Source organism: Malaclemys terrapin, chromosome 8 (assembly GCF_027887155.1).
Source record: "Malaclemys terrapin pileata isolate rMalTer1 chromosome 8, rMalTer1.hap1, whole genome shotgun sequence".
NCBI classification, from domain to species: Eukaryota; Metazoa; Chordata; order Testudines; family Emydidae; genus Malaclemys; species Malaclemys terrapin.
Window position 1 is genome coordinate 52911058 of NC_071512.1, and position 17579 is coordinate 52928636.

The following is a 17579-nucleotide window of genomic DNA, read 5'->3' on the forward strand; positions in this document are numbered from 1 at the left end:
AGACGCGGGTCGCATCATCCATCCTGATTCTCAACGGCTCCATCTCAAGTGTGGTTACCGCATGGCTCTTAGACCCTGAAGTGACATGTTCTGCAGACGTACAAAACATCTTGTTGAACAGTCGTAGGACAACTACCAGACTCACATACATAAGTGGAGGCAATTTAATTCATGGTGCTGACACACAGACCAAACCCCTCTCAGCCCTTTACCTCTCATTCTTGACTACTTGCTGGAACTGAAACTGACCGGCATTTCCATGAGTTCCATTCGTGTGCATCTATCAGTCGTCAGGGCATTCCATCATAAAGTAGATGGATTCCCTACTTTTATGCATCCATTCGCTAAACGCTTTCTTAAGGGCCTCTCCAATTCCTACCCAGATATTTAGAATCCCACCCCACCATGGGACCTCAACTTAGTCCTCCATGCCCTCACCGGCCCTCCCTTTGAGCCCATGACTACAAGCTTCCTCCTACATCTTTCCATGAAGGTTGCATTCCTAGTTGCCATTACATCCGCTAGAAGGGTGGGAGAACTGGCAGCTCTCATTGCCGACCCACCTTACACAATCTTTTTCAAAGATAAAGTATCCCTCAGATCACATCCCCAGGTCCTACTTAAAGTTGTTTCATCCTTTCACCTCAACCAAACAATATACTTTCCAACATTTTTTCCTAAACCACACGTGGACAAATGACAGTCCAGATTACACACCTTGGATGTTCACAGGGCTATCACCTTCTACATTGATAGAACAAAATCTTTTCGCAAATCTCCAAAACTGTTCGTTTCAATCACCGAACAATCAAATAGTAACGCCATTTCCAAACAGCGTCTATCCAGACTGCATAAAACTGTTACCTCCAGCATGAACAACCACCCCCTATGGGGATCCGCACACATTCTACCAGAGGCCTATCAGCCTCCATAGCATTTCTTAAATAATATTCCCATCACTGAAATCTGTAGGACCACAATCTGAGCCTCTCCACACACATTTACCCAATATTACACTTTGCAACAACATGCATCTTTTGATACTTTGTTCAGACATACCGTACTTTCATCCTGTAGCGGGGTGGTTCTTCGCTCCTGCCTGGAAGGGCTTAAAACAGCCCTGGCAGAGGGCTGCAGCTCTAAAAGCTGGGCTGATTGGGGAAGTAGCCACAGCTGGGCCATGCCCCAATCAGGCCACAGCTGGCCTGTATAAAAAGGCTGGGAGCCAGGAGCTCAGAAGTCTCTCTCTGCACTCAAAGAGCGAAGGGCCTGGCTGCAGGGAGCTAAGACAGAGTACCTGGGTGGAGCAGGGCTGGGGAAAGTCTGGGGAGCTCCAGCCTGGATAGCCCCAGACTGTGGCCTAGTAGGAGGCCAAGGGGTACTTGGGATTGCAGAGGGCAGCCCATGGGTAGGCCAAGGCAGCAGGTCCAAACCCAACCTTACCTGTGATGAGTGGCCTATACTGCAGTTTGCCCCAGGGAGCGGGGGCTAGTTGGTGACTGGCAGTGGCTTTATTCTGAGGTGAGGTAGGGATAGTGGGTCGGGGTTTCCCGGGAAGGGGAGACCCTAGTACTGAGGGGTGTACTGCCAAGGGGCAGCACTCCAGATAAAAAGGCACCGGGGTCCGGGAGGGACACGGGGGCCAGAGGACAGGCGGATCACCAGCCTGCAGGGGATGCTCCAGGACGCTGGAAGAGCTAATTCCCAGAAGAGACCAGCAGGAGGCGCCACGGGTGAGTCCGCCCCTCTACACATCCACTATGACTTCCACTCCAAAGCTCCCTCCTTCCACCAGAGGGCACTGCTCTGAAGTCACCTAAAGTGGAGCACCCACAGGGACATCACTCAAAAAAGAAGAGAACGTTACTCACCTCATGCATTAACGGAGGTTCTTTGAAATGTGTGTCCCTGTGGATGCTCCACTAGTCTCCCTCCTCCCCTCTATCTGCACAGCTCCAACTGTAGGGTCAGTTCCAAAGATAAGACAAGACAAGTAAGGATAACAAACGAGAGGGAGGTTTAGGGGTAACAGTGACAGGCACATGTAGTTATATAGACTAGTAAAATGTACAATTTGATGGCATGAGTCTTTAATATATAAATATGAGAGATTAATTATACCAAAAATTTCTGCTGGCCACCTGCCTATACGTTATTATTTAGTAACTAACTGTAGGCATCATGATAGAATTTGGTTTCAAGGAAAGGCTAGTGCTTAGAAAAATGCATGGTACTGAATGCATGTGTACTGATCTGCGAACAAAACACCTTCTTAAAATATGGTCTATACAGATTACTCTTGGCATGTGTCTATGACAGTCTTCAAGAAAGTTTTGGCCATTGGAATTGTGTGAATACTTCCTCATGGAGCTGTTTGTACTTGTGGTTATACAAGGAGTCACTGCCCCTCAGTTTTGTACAGCCACTGCAACATCTAATTGCTTACAAGTTTATTTTGAATACTAAGAAATTGATAACCTTTTATCTGATGCTGGAGCAATCCGTGATAGTTGGATACCAGAGTTCACAAACTGATCTTGAGTCTAACTGAATAAGTTAGATGAAACATGACTTTCATATATGAACTATTTAGAGCTGGAATATCCTGTTTATATCAGCCAAAACTTCCCAGTGGTCTAGGCTAAGCAAAAAGTGCAGAGAAGATGCATTATAAAAAGCAACTCTAAGAACTCTTATGTCCTACGGAGTGGACACTGAAAAGCACCTCAGTATTCTATTGTAAGAAATTATAGGGCCAAATTCAGAAGTGTTGTGTAATGGGTGTAATTTATACATTGGTAAATTAGTATGAGACTAAAAGACTCTGTATTGATGTAACTTATACACTAAGGGGCCCAGAATCAAGTGTAAAATGCACAAATTTAGATTCCCATCAACGTTAGACTTGCCTCTGAATTAAAATCATGGTATTTTAAAACACTTTTTATATCTCCTACAATTGGGCCTGGAAAGACCTGTTTTAACCTGTAATTAAAAGTTCAGTTTAAATTATACAAAATACATGGCCACACCACCCCAAATAAAGAAATTGCAATGAAACATATCAAACAAAAGAGGAAAAGATGCAGAATAAAAGTTAGAAATACCCAAAAAAGGGAAGTTTGGTGGGGAAACAAAATAAGAAGAAATAAGCTCACACTCCAATGTCCTTAGACAAATAAACTAAGCTAAGTAGACTTTTGTTTCCATCCACTAAGCAGCATAAATGTACAATGCTTAAAGACAAGCCTTAGGGAGCCGCAAGGAAATCTTTAGTAATATATTTTCTACCCCAGAGAGAGTCTTATTTTGTGAAGCCTTTTATTTCGTTGGGTTTTTTTTTAAGATTCCGCATGTCGTATATGTGACATTATAGCACTTTGCATTTTTAAAGCACTGAATTGTGTTCAATAGTAGGCAAAACAACATTTAAAAAAGCTTAAAAAGAAAATTGTTTTCCCACTGGAAACAAAAATAGTGAGAGTGAGAAAAGTGGATAACAGAGGATTGTCCAAACCCCTCTTGGAAACCATAGGATGTTTTTTCCCCCTCCCCTGTACACTCTTTTCCCTTTTCTTTTATTCTTTCCTCCCTCAAGAGCCCTGTGTTTTGTGCCACCCATCCCTGCCAGCCCTGAAGGACTGCATGCAGTTCTTTGGAATCCTGTGGATTTTACATATTTTAATAAGATTTAAAGTCACCTCTATTGACTTATATTTTAAGTTCAGCTTGTTTCATATGTATTTAGATAAGTTGTTTCTATGTTCAGTATTGTCTCTTTACACACTTTTGTAAACTAAAATGATGTAAACATGATGACAAAATGTTAACAGCCATTAGTATATTGCGTTGAAGCAGGCCACTGGCCTTATGAAATGCTCTGGCAGGCCGTAGTTTGGCACCGCTGTCCTAAGGGGATTATTGAAGAATGATACAGTTTGCTCCCTCCACATATAGGCTGATTTTTTTTTTAATTCCAATTTTTATTATTAAAAATCCCCCTGAACCTTAAGGTAAGGAAATATTATTTATATGCCTATTCTAATGATTAGAAACCTTCATCTAATTTCAAGTCTAAACTTCCTAATGTCCAGTTTATATCCATTTGTTCTTGTGTCCACATGGGTACTAAGCTTAAATAATTCCTCTCCCTCCCTGATATTTATCCCTCTGATATATTTATAAAGAGCAATCATATCTCCCCTCAGCCTTCTTTTAGTTAGGCTAACCAAGCCAAGCTCTTTGAGTCTCCTTTCATAGGACAGGTTTTCCATTCCTCGGATCATCCTAGTAGCCCTTCTCTGTACCTGTTCCAGTTTGAATTCATCCTTCTTAAACATGGGAGACCAGAACCGCACACAATATTCCAGATGAGGTCTCACCAGTGCCTTGTATAACGGTACTAACACCTCCTTATCTCTACTGGAAATACCTCGCCTGATGCATCCCAAGACCGCATTAGCTTTTTTAACGGCCATATCACATTGGCGGCTCATAGTCATCCTGTGATCAACCAATACTCCGAGGTCGTCATCCTCCTCTGTTACTTCTAACTGATGTGTTCCCAATTTATAACCAAAATTCTTATTAATCCCTAAATGCATGACTTTGCACTTTTCACTATTAAATTTCATCCTATTACTATTACTCCAGTTTACAAGGTCATCCAGATCTTCCTGTATGATATCCTGGTCCTTCTCTGTATTGGCAATACCTCCTAGCTTTGTGTCATCCGCAAACTTTCTTAGCACATTCCCACTTTTTGTGCCAAGGTCAGTAATAAAAAGATTAAATAAGATTGGTCCCAAAACCGATCCCTGAGGAACTCCACTAGTAACCTCCTTCCAGCCTGACAGTTCACCTTTCAGTATGACCCGTTGTAGTTTCCCCTTTAACCAGTTCCTTATCCACCTTTCAATTTTCATATTGATCCCCATCTTTTCCAATTTAGCTAATAATTCCCCATGTGGAACCGTATCAGATGCCTTACTGAAATCGAGGTAAATTAGATCCACTGCATTTCCTTTGTCTAAAAAATCTGTTACCTTCTCAAAGAAGGAGATCAGGTTGGTTTGGCATGATCTACCTTTTGTGAAACCATGTTGTATTTTGTCCCAATTACCATTGACCTCAATGTCCTTAACTACTTTCTCCTTCAAAATTTTTTCCAAGACCTTGCATACTACGGATGTAACCTTGCAGGTCTCCAGTTCTGCATCCACACAACCATGCTGTATTCACAAAGGCATCCCTGCTCCTCACTGATTTTTCCAGCCTTGAGTCCGCAGACAACCTTGCTCTCCAGTTCAGCTCTGAGCTGCCCTTCACCCTGGCTCCTTCCATGACCCTCAAGGCCAATGCTACCTCCCTACTAAGATTTTAAAAAACTTACCCCAAAATCATTCTCAGAGTTGGGACTCCCCTGCTGTTATAGTATATAGCAAGTCAACAGTAGGCAGAGGAGGGAAGTTGTGGATTTGGATAGCATTAAGGAAGTCAGTGTGATGGACTGGCTAGAGGCTATTGTAGAATGGGGATGGAGCTAAGGAGCAGGGATTTTTTGGAGGCTAGAGCTAGTCAACCTGTGGAACTCTTTGCCAGAGGATGTTGTGAAGACCAGGACTATAACAGGGTTCAAAAAAGAACTAGATAAATTCATGGAGGATAGGTCCATCAATGGCTATTAGCCAGGATGGGTAGGTCTGGTGTCCCTAGCTTCTGTTTGCCAGAAGCTGGGAATGAGCGACAGGGAATGGATCACTTGATGATTACCTGTTCATTCCCTCTGTGGCACCTGGCATTGGCCACTGTCGAAAGACAGGATACTGGGCTAGATGGACCTTTGGTCTGACCCAGTAAGGTCATTCTTATTGATTGGGCGATAGCTGGAGGAATGGACCAAGTCTGGTAGCTGGAGCCAGGAAGCAGGGCTCATCTGAAGGTTAAAGAGCAAGAAAGAGAGTCCAGCAGGGAAGAGGGGCCTTATATTGCAGACAGTGAAGCAACTGAAGTTTGAATTTACAATTTTAAATGCTTCAATTCTTAAATGCTGTGCTGTAGCCAGTAGAGAGGAAGGATGATCTAGTGGTTAGGGCAGTGGCCTAGGACTATGGAGGGCTGGGTTCAAATCCTTTATTGTTATCTCTGTGCCTTAGTTCCCCATCTGTAAAATGGAGACAGTAGCGCTTGCCCTACCTCAGAGGGGTTCTGAGGATAAATATATGGAAGATTGTGTGACACTCAGATACTATGGTAATTGGAGCCATTATAAGTACCAGAGAGAGATTAATGACAAGAGGGTATCTCTTGATGTAAATAGAAGCAATTATAAGTAATGTAAATAACTTTATTTTTATTTTTTAAACTTCGTTTTATACTGAATTTTTTGTACATATACTTAGTTTCAGCTGTTAAGGCCAAGGAATTTGTAAGTTAGAGAGATCTGAGAAAAAAATTGAGTAGGTGCACATTTCAAAAGGAGGTCATTTGAAATTACTTCAGATTCCAGAAGTGATAACCAGAAAATTAACCATAGGAGAAACTGGCATAAGTTTTCTGATCATATATCTAATTTTCAGACCTGACTACGGGATTTAGTCACCATTGTAACTGCAGATCTCAGTACTATGGAGCTGCCAACAACACCTCCATATGTTCACATTTATATATTAGTCTATACAGAATCTGTCATCTCCATCCCATATGTTCTGTGGAGCAAAACAGATGCACTAATAGTCTGACCATACACTTCACTTTCCTGAAACAATTATTTTTTAAACAATTAAACCTAATTGTTTGCCTAAATCTAGGTATACTTAATCCTACCTGAGCATGGGGGTAGGGGATAAACTAGGTGATCTCTTCAGGTCCCTTCCAGCCCTATATTTCTATGATTTTAATAAGCATATCAGTTAAATCATTGCTGGTGCTAGCCCATTGGGGGCCTTATGCAGAAATATTTCCCCCTGATCACACAGAACACATACTAATTAATATGGAGCCCCCTTAAGCTACTTGGGGCCCTATGCAATTGCTTAGTCTGCTTATGCCTAGTGCCGGGTCTGGGTTAAATTCAGTTAACTTAAAAAAGTTAATTAAGGGTTTCTGAATCAGCATTGGCTTTTAAGATATTGGAGACTCTCAGTGAAGTTAGTCTGGAGCTAGTGGATTAAGTTCCAGTCTACTCCTGTATGTGTTTGTAACGAAGCTGCATCTGTTCAGCATGACAGTGAATTATCACGTTTTGTGTTGTGATGGCACCTAAAGAAGCAGGTCCTTTTAAATGCTCATCGGGTTGGGCATGAAATTAGACAGATGAAAATTTGGGATTGTTGCATTAATTTTGAGAACACTTCTCCCCTTTAGCCTTTGGATATTGCAGATACATAGAATCAGTCTCCTACCAAATCCATATCTCCTACATTTTTTATCTATAACTCTTAAGTCATTCCTAAAGTGAGCACCTTCTATGTAGTGTTTGTTATAGATTTATTTCTGCCTAATCACACTCATAGAAATTCTAAGGAAAAAATGTCACAATTGGAACAATTAGACTACAGATGGTACAAACTGAGGAATAAAATAGTTGGTTTCAAAGTATTATGCCTTCTGGTTTTAGGTAGCAGTGATGGTTCAGAACTTAGTGAAGAGACTTCATGGCCAGCATTTGAAAGGTAAGAAAAACTGCTACATCTAAACCTATATCTCCAACTCCATTCAGACCTCACTAGTTTAAACCTATCACTCAACTCCTTGCAAATGAAGTGTAATGTTAGTGGTGTGCAGAACTCAATTATGTAATAAACTGGGTAACAGCCATTGCTTCTAGACTACAGTGTACCCTTTGGTTCTTGTCAAGCCAGTTTAGGGGTCAGCACCTTCTGGTTATTAGCTAACAGAGAGCTTTGTCACCTTACTGGCTTATTGCTCAACTTTGTCTCCTGAATTAACTGGACCACCACCAAACCCCTGACAGATTTCCTTTTCATGAATACTGGCATCTCCTGTTCAATATCCTCAACATCATGTACCTCTCCTGTTTCAACATGTTCACTAGCCCTCAGACCTCCTCTCTGTATCTCTTGTATTCCTGGCTCCCTGTATTCCTACCAAAATCCTGCTGTTCTGGCTGCTCCTTCCTCTGCTGCCTGCTCTCTCCTATTCCCCCCTCCATCTCCTGATTACTCCTCCGTCTGCAACTTGGGGAAATCCTGAAGCAACCCAGCTATCACTACCTATCCTATGTAATGTAGACTTTTATATCATGCTCATTACCATAGTATATAACACTATCCAGGTGCCATTGACCACTGTAATTCAACCCCCCAAGTATTCAAGAGTGAGATGAGGTGTTAAATAATTACAGTTGAAAATAGTAAAAATTGGAAACCTAATGTTTTCCTGCAAGCTATTAAGTTGAACCATGAATAAAGTGTACTGAGCCCACTACCTATTCACCAAACAGTCTGCTGGGTAACATGGATTATAATTCTCTCTCTCATATTCAGGGAACCCATCAATCTGGAAACTGACTGGGGTAACCATGCCCACCTCTATGCATGGAGACATGGATAGAAATTTTGGCCTAAGGACTTTCTGTTTATAGCCAGGAACTGTATCCCTTCCCAGTATTCTGCCTTTGTCTTGTAGAAGCAGTTCAGATTGTATAAATTCCTTATGGAGAGAGATTTAAGTTGTGCTTTGTACCAAAGGTGAACTCTTCAATACCATCTCTTCCTATAAAATCTGTTATTTCCATGGAAGGAGCCCCTAAGCATCCAGTGGATGAGAGGCTAGAACAGTCTCTTCAGAGAAGCAGACTACTCCTTGGCTACCCTGCATGCAGCTATAGCATACAGCATCATTTAGAGATTCCCTGAAGTGCTCAAGTCATCTATATTGATATTTAAACAGAACAAAGTCAGAAAGAAGAGGATCTGGAACTTGCATATAACCCATTCCTATACATGATGCAGCTTGTGAGATCACAAAGTTTTCTTTCTGCTCTTCCTACTTTGCTCCACTCTTGCCAGGAAGAGTAAGGTCCTGAGCTGTGGGTATCATATTGAGTGTCCATTTGATTCAAGTTCCATTTGATGGACAAAAATTATATGGGGAAGCCTTAGATACAGTGGTGAAAGAAGCCATGGATCTGAGTAAGCTTCCTCTGGCCCAAGGAAGACACATATTTCTTCCTCAAGGGCAAAAAACTTAAAGATTCTAGCAAAACATCAGAACTAATCCTTTCTTGTCTCCAAAGGAAAAGAGTACTTCTCATGGCCCTTATCTCAAGAATCCAGAAAAAAGCAGGTTATCTCCAGTCCCTCTCCCAATAAATAATGAGAATTGGATGGATCAGACTCTCCCCCCAATTGGGGGCAAGTTGAAAAGTTTGCTGCAGGTTTGGTCTGGAACTATCCAGGACAAATGGGTTTGTGCCTGAGCATCATGGCTACCGCATAGAATTTTTCATCCTGCATTCATCACCAAATTCCACATCCTTTTGACACTTCCCTCTGTCCTGACCAAAGAGCAAGCTTTTTTGGACTCTATTTGATGTAACCTCTTTTTGAGGACATTTTCTCTTGTCCGATCCCAGGAAAGGGGCTTAGATTCTTCATGGACACAGGGAACATGTATGAGACCTTCATAGGTATGGCTTATGTCTTTCAATCACTGAGATGGTGGAGCAAAGCTAGAAACTTGATGGGGGATGCTTTGACTGAAATGCCTAAAATTAAAGGTCACTGTGGTGCCTGCCTGAACAGTTGGTAAGTTGTACAGTAGAGTTCCATTCTTGTTATGGGAAAAAAGGTCCCTTTGTGAATAAAGGAGAAGCATCAATTAGTTGGAATTGCTAGCCATTAGCAAAACCATGACTCACCAAATGCCCTTCATGACTGCCACCTCCATCCTGGTTCAGAGCCAGGGAGAGGGAACTGAAAGTCAGTGCCCTTCAGTTTATCTTCCAGAGTGAGGGAGTCAACAGATCAATGTATTTGCTCCAAGCAACAAGAAATTGTACTTTTTCTATCTGAGGCAGTGGGAGAGCAGGATATGGAAGATAAATTGTTCTAATTCAAGTGGACATACCATTTTATGTGCACCCATTCTTTTTCCTTTCCTGGCTTAGGTAACCAGAAAATTCAAAAGGGATGGGGCCTGAGTCCTCTTCCTTGTTTGCTTATCAAATGCTTTTTCTCCTGAAAAATGCCCTCTGTGGAGGTTACCTATTTCCAGAGACTTGGTAATGCAATGATTGATATGTTTTCAAGGCTCAGAAGTTTAAACTGGCAGTCTGGAACTTAATAGTAAGCTTTAAAAACTTGGGATCTGGATCAGCTAGTCAAGATCCTCTTGTGGTCCAGAAAAGATCTGCTGTGTTTTAAAACGTGTGTATGTTGAACACGGTCTCACTTCAGAATCAATATCAGTCAAAACCTTAGCTACTTACTTGGTAGAGTCACTAAAACTAGCCTAAGGGTGTTAGATGCCTAATTTCCTTAGGCACTTTTGGAACTTTGTTGGTATCTTACTTGTAACTGCAGTAAGAGCCCTCCACTTATCTATGAGGAAAAGTTAGTTTTTACCCTCCTATCCCTTGATTCACTAAATTACTCCTGGGGGAATTCTATGCCACTGCACATACACAGAATTTGTCCCCTTCAGATTTCTTTGCTTCCCACAGAAAAATGACTTTCTGACAGGGAAGCAAAAGGAAGACGAGAGCGGTCATGCAACCCTCCAGCAGTATGACCCTCCGGCGGGGGCGGGACTGGGGAAGACCTGGCTAGTGGCTCCTAACTGCTCCAGGCTCAGTTGCTAGTCCCAGCTGGGCTGTGAAGGATGGGACTTTCCTTTTCCCCTGCACGGCATCTGGGGCTGGGTCAGATTCACCCCCAGATTTCTCCCTCAGCTACAGGAAACTCTGCAAACTCCCTCCCCCCGTTTCGTGCACCCATCACTCCTCAGCTGCAGGGGCAAGGTTCCCTGTACAGGGAGCTCCTCCCACATCTGCCCAACTCCTATGCATCCAGACCCTCCCTCATACTCAGACTCTCTCATCAAGTCTCACCCCTCTGCACTCAGAACACCCCCCTCAATGAGCCCCACTCCCCCTACACCTGGACCACCCCAACGAGCCACCTGCACCCGGATCTCCACCCCACCAAGCCCCAACCATCTGCAGCTGGATCCCCACACCACTGAGCCCCACTCTCTCAGCATCCGCCCCCCCCAGCCCTCCCCACATCCAGCCCTCCCTGCTGAGCTCTATCCCCCACCACACTCAGACAAACCCCCCCTCTTGCCTCCCCCCAACTGAGTCCCAACCACTTTCACCTGGACTCCCCTGCAGACTCGCATTACCATTGCACCCAGAACCCCCCAACAATCCCCTGTGCATCCGGATCCTCTGCTGAGCTGCCTGCACACAGATTGCCCCACACCTGTCCCCCCAAACTAAGCCCTTCCACACTTGGATCCTGCCTTGCTGAGCCTGCCTGCCCACACCTGGTGTACCTGGCACAGAGGGTCAGGGCCCTGGGGTGTTTCTGGGGCAGGCCCGGACCTTGCACTGTGTCATGATTGAGTGCAGCCTCACCGCTGAGTCCATGTCTGGAGGAATTGGGGGGCTGGACAGTGATCTCCCACCTCTGTGCAGCCAGTGTCCTGTGCTCCCCAGTGCCGTGCTGGAGCCTCCACATTTTTTTGACAAATAAAATTTGCAGAATTTTAAAATATTGTGTGCAGAATTTTTATTTTTGGTGCAGAATTTTTAATTTTTTGGCACAGAATGCCCTCAGGAGTAACTAAAACATGATCAGAATTACATCTTTCAATTAAAGCTCCTGCCGCCAGCTGGGAGCTCAACTTAGTACAGGGACAATTGATGTCCTTTGACCTTTGAACTAATGGCTATGACTTTGTTGTCGTTTCTTGTCAGTTGTCATTACTTCTTCAAGGAGGGCCAGTGAATTCAGTGCCTTGGCATTAATAACTTTTTTTGTTTATTTTGTTTATCTTGATTTTTACTCAAGGTTGTTTCTCCTTACCATTTAAATTGGTATATTTCACTCCCTTTATTTCCCCCAATACTTCCCATCCTAATGAAATAAAGTGGCATTGTCTGGATGTCTGCCAAGATATTATTCTACTCAGGCAGAGCAAGATCAAAAGCCACAATCTTTCAATAAGTCTAAGCGGGACTTGTAAAATTGTATAGATGAGCAGATGAAACTCCTCTATTTAGTTTGAACTAGTTCTATAAAATCTCTATTTCATGGATAGAGGGAAATACAGCTTCTTATGGGAAACACTGCAAAATGACAACCTGGCATCTTTTCACTCATTTATAAAACACGGTTGAATGTGTTCTTCATCTTCAGCTGCTCGCTTTGGTTGTAGTATCTTGCAGATTGCCATCCTCGCTTGATCTCTGACTTTCTCTCCCTCCCTCTTCTGAGTTCCTGACTGCTTTCTAATTCCTAATATTCCATTTCCAGACTGATGGATTACTTGTGTATGAAAATAAGAATTTTGTCCTTACCTACAATTTGTTGTTTTATGGCAGGGAATTGATCAGTCTGGATTTTCTCTCCCTCATAGTGATAGCTATATTTAGGTTGCCTAAGGCTTTCCATTATAAAAAATTCTTGTGATTTTATTTATTTATTTATTTTGAGAAGCTCTGACACTCCTCTTGTTTGAAGCAGGGTTTTGAAGCTCATCAGGGAGAAAGCCTTCAGGCTAGAGAAGTGCCTTTTCTTTGTCGCTTGAAATTCTGTTCAGTTTTGGCTAAGATATAAACCAGATCTAATCACCATGTCTTCTCAATCATACTGTCAGCAAAATTTTGTCAGTGTGTTCCCTCCTCTGGGTGGTTGTACCCCAGCATGTAGATAGACCAACGGTCTGTCATCTCAAGTGCTGGTGGGCATAATTACCAAATATAGTTTTTATCCAGATTGAGCGATTCCTTGTTATGCAAAGACAAATTTAAAGATTAGAACAAAGCTTATATCCATCATTTACATGAAAGATGGATGCAAGTCATAAATCTCTCATCTATATATGTTGTTGATGCAACAGTTGTATTTAATTTTTAAAAATTGTAAGCATAAAAGTTTAGCTGTCTAAATCATTAGGGTTTATTAGAAATTAAAAAAAAAAATCTGACCTTATCAAATTTTGCAAATTCAAAGATACCTAGGTTGCTGAAGGGCAGAGATTAATTATTTAGAACACAGTTTCCTTGGGAGGGAGAATAGGGTGGAAATGCATTTTTATAGTACATCTATGGTGAGGTTTCTTATTACAGCATATGAAATTATTTGAGTTGATAAGGGAGTGTAAACTTTATATTTTGTTTAACCTTTTTGATATTACTGTGTTTTCTTCAGTACTGCTATTAATTAATCAACATATCATCATTGACTTCAGTGGCGCTACATCAATTTACACTAGCTATGGATCTGACCCTATATAACCAGCTTTGAATCAGGCACAGAATAATATTCAAAAGATAAGTTTAGAAAATAAGTGCTGGAATTGGGTAGCAGTACTGAAAACAGCAGTAGTGAAGGGCTCAAAAATTTAAAACTTCCTATGTTACGTTTATACTCCCTTTAAACTGAATCATTGAGATATTACAGGTTTTCTGTCTCTTAGAGCTTAAATAATTTGCATTTGACCTTGGAACCATAATATATTAAGCCACAAATATCATTCACTAACAATATTTTGCTTTGTTGACTTTTCCCAGCCAATAAAGGTGTATCCAAGTGAAATATCTGGTTTTTTTTTAATGTATAGCATTTTAAATAGATATTGTCTCATAGCAGAGTGTATGTGATTTTCTTTGTAAGTTGACTTCAGTGGTTGATTTGGAAATGGTGCCAATACTGAGGATTGAGTTAAGAAGTCTTTGTATTCCTCTAACTACTGTTGCTTGTGTGCCTATTTCTAAGTTTAGGGGCCTTATTGCCCTTTGCTTCTTGTCACAGAGTCTGTAGCAGTATCTATAGTCAGCATTAAAGGCAGCAGTTTGCAACCTAGGTCCTTATAGTATTTTCATTTTTATTTTGTGAGTTAAAAGAAGCTTTTCTGTTCTCAAAACCCATTAATTGAGATGACAATAAAAATACCCCAGTGTTATGAGCACTGACATCAAGAACATCTGTTCAAATAAGAAATGTAGATTTTGAAATCTACAACTGCATGTTTTTTTCTAATGAAATCATCCACTACTGCTTATTGTAGGAGTGGTAGTTATGTGGCACAAGAGACTTTATTACACTGTTCTAGCAAATTATGCTGCTTTTATGGCTAAAAGTATATGTAATATATACAATTTATAATGGAATCCAACAGGAACAGATTATACCATTCTCTCGGTCCGGTGACAAGAGTGGCACGAAATGGCTATCGAGGCCACATGAAGGCCAGCAGGTACAATAATCCCCTGCATCCAGGGGTCACAGATTTTTCCTCTGGTGTTGGTGGCTGGCTTGATAATTAAGTGGGTGTCTTCTGACATTTCTGATCTTTCTAACTTTCAAGGCAAAATTACAGTAGTGACTTATCCTTAAAATAGAAATTTTCTCTTCTGTGATTTGATCTATTTCATCATACAGGCTTTGGCTCATTCTGTTCTGCCTATCCAGTTTCTAAATATTGTAGCTCTACATCAAGACTTAAAGATGCTTTACTATAGGTAGCTTTTTAACAGTGTAACACTATGTGGTGGTGATAGAAACCATGTTAGCAACAAAGCATACTACTTGTGCTTGAGACTGTGTCCAAGGTGTTTTCTTTGTTAATAATTCTTCATTGAACTTGCCTTTAAAAAATGACTGACTTAGTTAAATTGCAAATCATGAATTAAAATTGGCCCTCTGTGTGGCCAGACTCATTCTAAATAGCACTGTATATAAAACTGCATGCTCACTCAGCTGTTCATTCTGTCTAAAATTAAATTACAACTGTCTGCAGCATTACAACTGTCTGCAGCAGTGTGGTATTGGAGTTGTAAAAGAGAAGGGAATAACTCTTATGTACTAATGAGTAGCAAGCGTTGCGTGTAATTGAGTTAAATTCATGTTCATATCCGTGTCAGAATTTGTCAGTATATCACTGTCAATTAGTAGGTGTAGTGAAAATGTTTGCCAGATTTCTGAGATATTTTGCATATGCATAACTGTTGTGATGGGTTACTGGATTAATTCTGGTTTACTTTAACAGACATGTCAGAAATCTGTAGTTTCTCAGCATATTTCTAGAGAGCTGATAAATACACCAATTTAATTTTGTAAATTGGTTGATACAAACTGAAATTATCCCTGTTGTGAAAATAAGAATCTTTCCTGTTTTAAAGTAATTTGTAAGCCAGTCAGTTGCTCACTTTTAATAAAGTTTAGTTTCCTTTTCACCATACCAGGCATCTGTTTTTGGCATATTCTTTTTGGGCACCATTTAGATTGATAGGGAATTAATAGCACACCAAATGCATTATAACACACACAATTTACTGCTGTGGGCCAGGTTTTCTGCTCTCTATTATTGATGTCCTTTACTGCTCTCAAATATCTTATAATTATTGTGCATGTTTTGTTGAGCTTTTGCTGTGGATTTTTTATTTTATTTTTTGTAATTTCACTGACTCAAATGATTCTAATAAAAAATCCAGTTTTTCCCACTAGGACTTAGGAAAAGATTCTAATAAAATACTGCAACAGTGATACAACATTACTTGTTCAGGGAGTAATGACAAATCTATAATTTACCAATTAGAATTAGTTATAGTTGAAATATAACTGTATCCTAAGCTTTGGGAAGTGCATTTTAAAATCATGAACCACCTTCTGGCCTCATAAGTTTGTTATTCCTCTGCAGCATGACGACAGGTCACTTGCAAGTTTCAACTAAAGTAAATGGTGGATTCTCTGTAACTTGAAGTCTTTAAATCATGATTTAAGAACTTAATTAACTCAACTAGAGCTTAGAGGTCTATTACAGGAGTGGGTGGGTGAGGTTCTGTGGCCTGCAGTGTGTGGGAGTCAGACTAGATGATCATGATGGTCCCTTCTGACTGTAAAATCTGAGTCACAGGTTATGTCTACACTACCCCTTATGTCACTCAGGGGTGTGAATAAGCCCCCCCCATCCTCCTCAGTGACATAAATTACACTGAGCTTGGAGCTGGTGTGGACAGCACTATGTCGGCAGGAGAGTTTCTCCCATCAATATAGCTACCGCCCTCATTAGGGGATTAATTAAGTTGATGGGAGAATGCTGTTCTGTCAGCTTAGAGTGGCTACACTAGAGCTTACAGTGGCGCAGCTGTACTGATGTAGCTGTGCCATTATAAGCTCTCTAATGTAGCCATAGCCTGAGTAATCATTTACTTTTGCTTGTGACTGTAAATTTCTCAAGAGCAATCCCTCATAGCCACCAAAGTCTTTTTCCATGATGAAGTCTAATAAATAAAATGTCAGCATTTCTAAATTAAAGTACAGATGTTTATATTATGTTTGGGTAATGATTGGAGTACTGCTTTGGGTAAAGGATATTTATATATTTTTCATACTATTTTCTCACATGCTTCTTGTAGTTCTGCAGAATCTGAAGATTTGGCTGTTCATTTGTATCCAGGAGCAGTTACTATTCAAGGTGTTCTCAGGAGGAAGACTTTACTGAAGGAAGGCAAAAAGCCTACCGTAAGACTTCAAATATATGCTAAACCATTTTTCCTCTTTCTCTATTTTAAAATATCTTTAAAACAGAACAAAGCTACTTGGTTAAAATCTGGAAGCCTTTGCTCACTTTTTACTCAGTCCTTACTGAAACAGAACTCTTGCTAAAATCAGTAGGAATTATGATCAAGTAGGAACTGACTAATAAGTGAGTAAAGACTTCAGTATTTGGTACCTTATATATTTGCCACTTACAAAGGCTCCTGCTCCTAGATTTGATTTTTTTGGAATTCATGTGATTTGTCTAAATCAAGGAATTACTGTTATGGAAGTTGATCTTCTTTGTTCCTTCAAAAGTATTCCATTAATCCTAAATTGTTAATGTTTTTGCACTTGCATAAACGGTATAACTTATAAATACATTTAACTTACCATAATATAACTTACTATCTATCCATATCCACCGCTAAAAGAAAAAAAATCAATATACCTTTAGAGGGCAAGAGCCTGGCAACTATTGATATTAAACAGAAATATTGTTAAAATATTAGTGTTGATATATCTAAATGCCCACTCCTAAAATCCCTTCCCCCATGGGGGATGATGTCCTACACCCTTCCCGTCTCCAGATGAGGGTGTTGCAGGGCTCTCTCCTGCCAGCCCACTGGACAATTTTAAGGCGCCACCAGGCCCTGCTTCGAAGGATGGCCGTGAACTCGGGCCTGGAGGTGGAGGAGATGGTGGAGCATTTGGACACCTTGTTTACTATGCTCTTGGCATCAACCCCCTGACATGTCATGCTACCAGTGCACGATGGGGTCTTAAAAATAACTAAAGCCCTCTGGCAAATCCCGTTTTCCATCCCGCCCACTTCCAAGAGAGCTGAAA

General features: G+C 41.0%; 1 protein-coding gene across 4 annotated transcripts in view; it reads left to right on the forward strand.

The window, feature by feature from the left end:
* The window catches only part of RALGPS2 (Ral GEF with PH domain and SH3 binding motif 2), a 287833-nt gene that overhangs the window by 240064 nt on the left and 30190 nt on the right, over positions 1-17579 (forward strand). For 3 of the 4 annotated variants that reach the window (XM_054038029.1, XM_054038032.1, XM_054038030.1), the window contains 3 exons: positions 7619-7673; positions 14371-14448; positions 16610-16715. In XM_054038029.1, the coding sequence (XP_053894004.1) occupies positions 7619-7673; positions 14371-14448; positions 16610-16715 (239 nt within the window). The remainder of the gene's footprint in view (positions 1-7618; positions 7674-14370; positions 14449-16609; positions 16716-17579) is intronic. The other variant, XM_054038031.1, reaches the window with a different exon arrangement.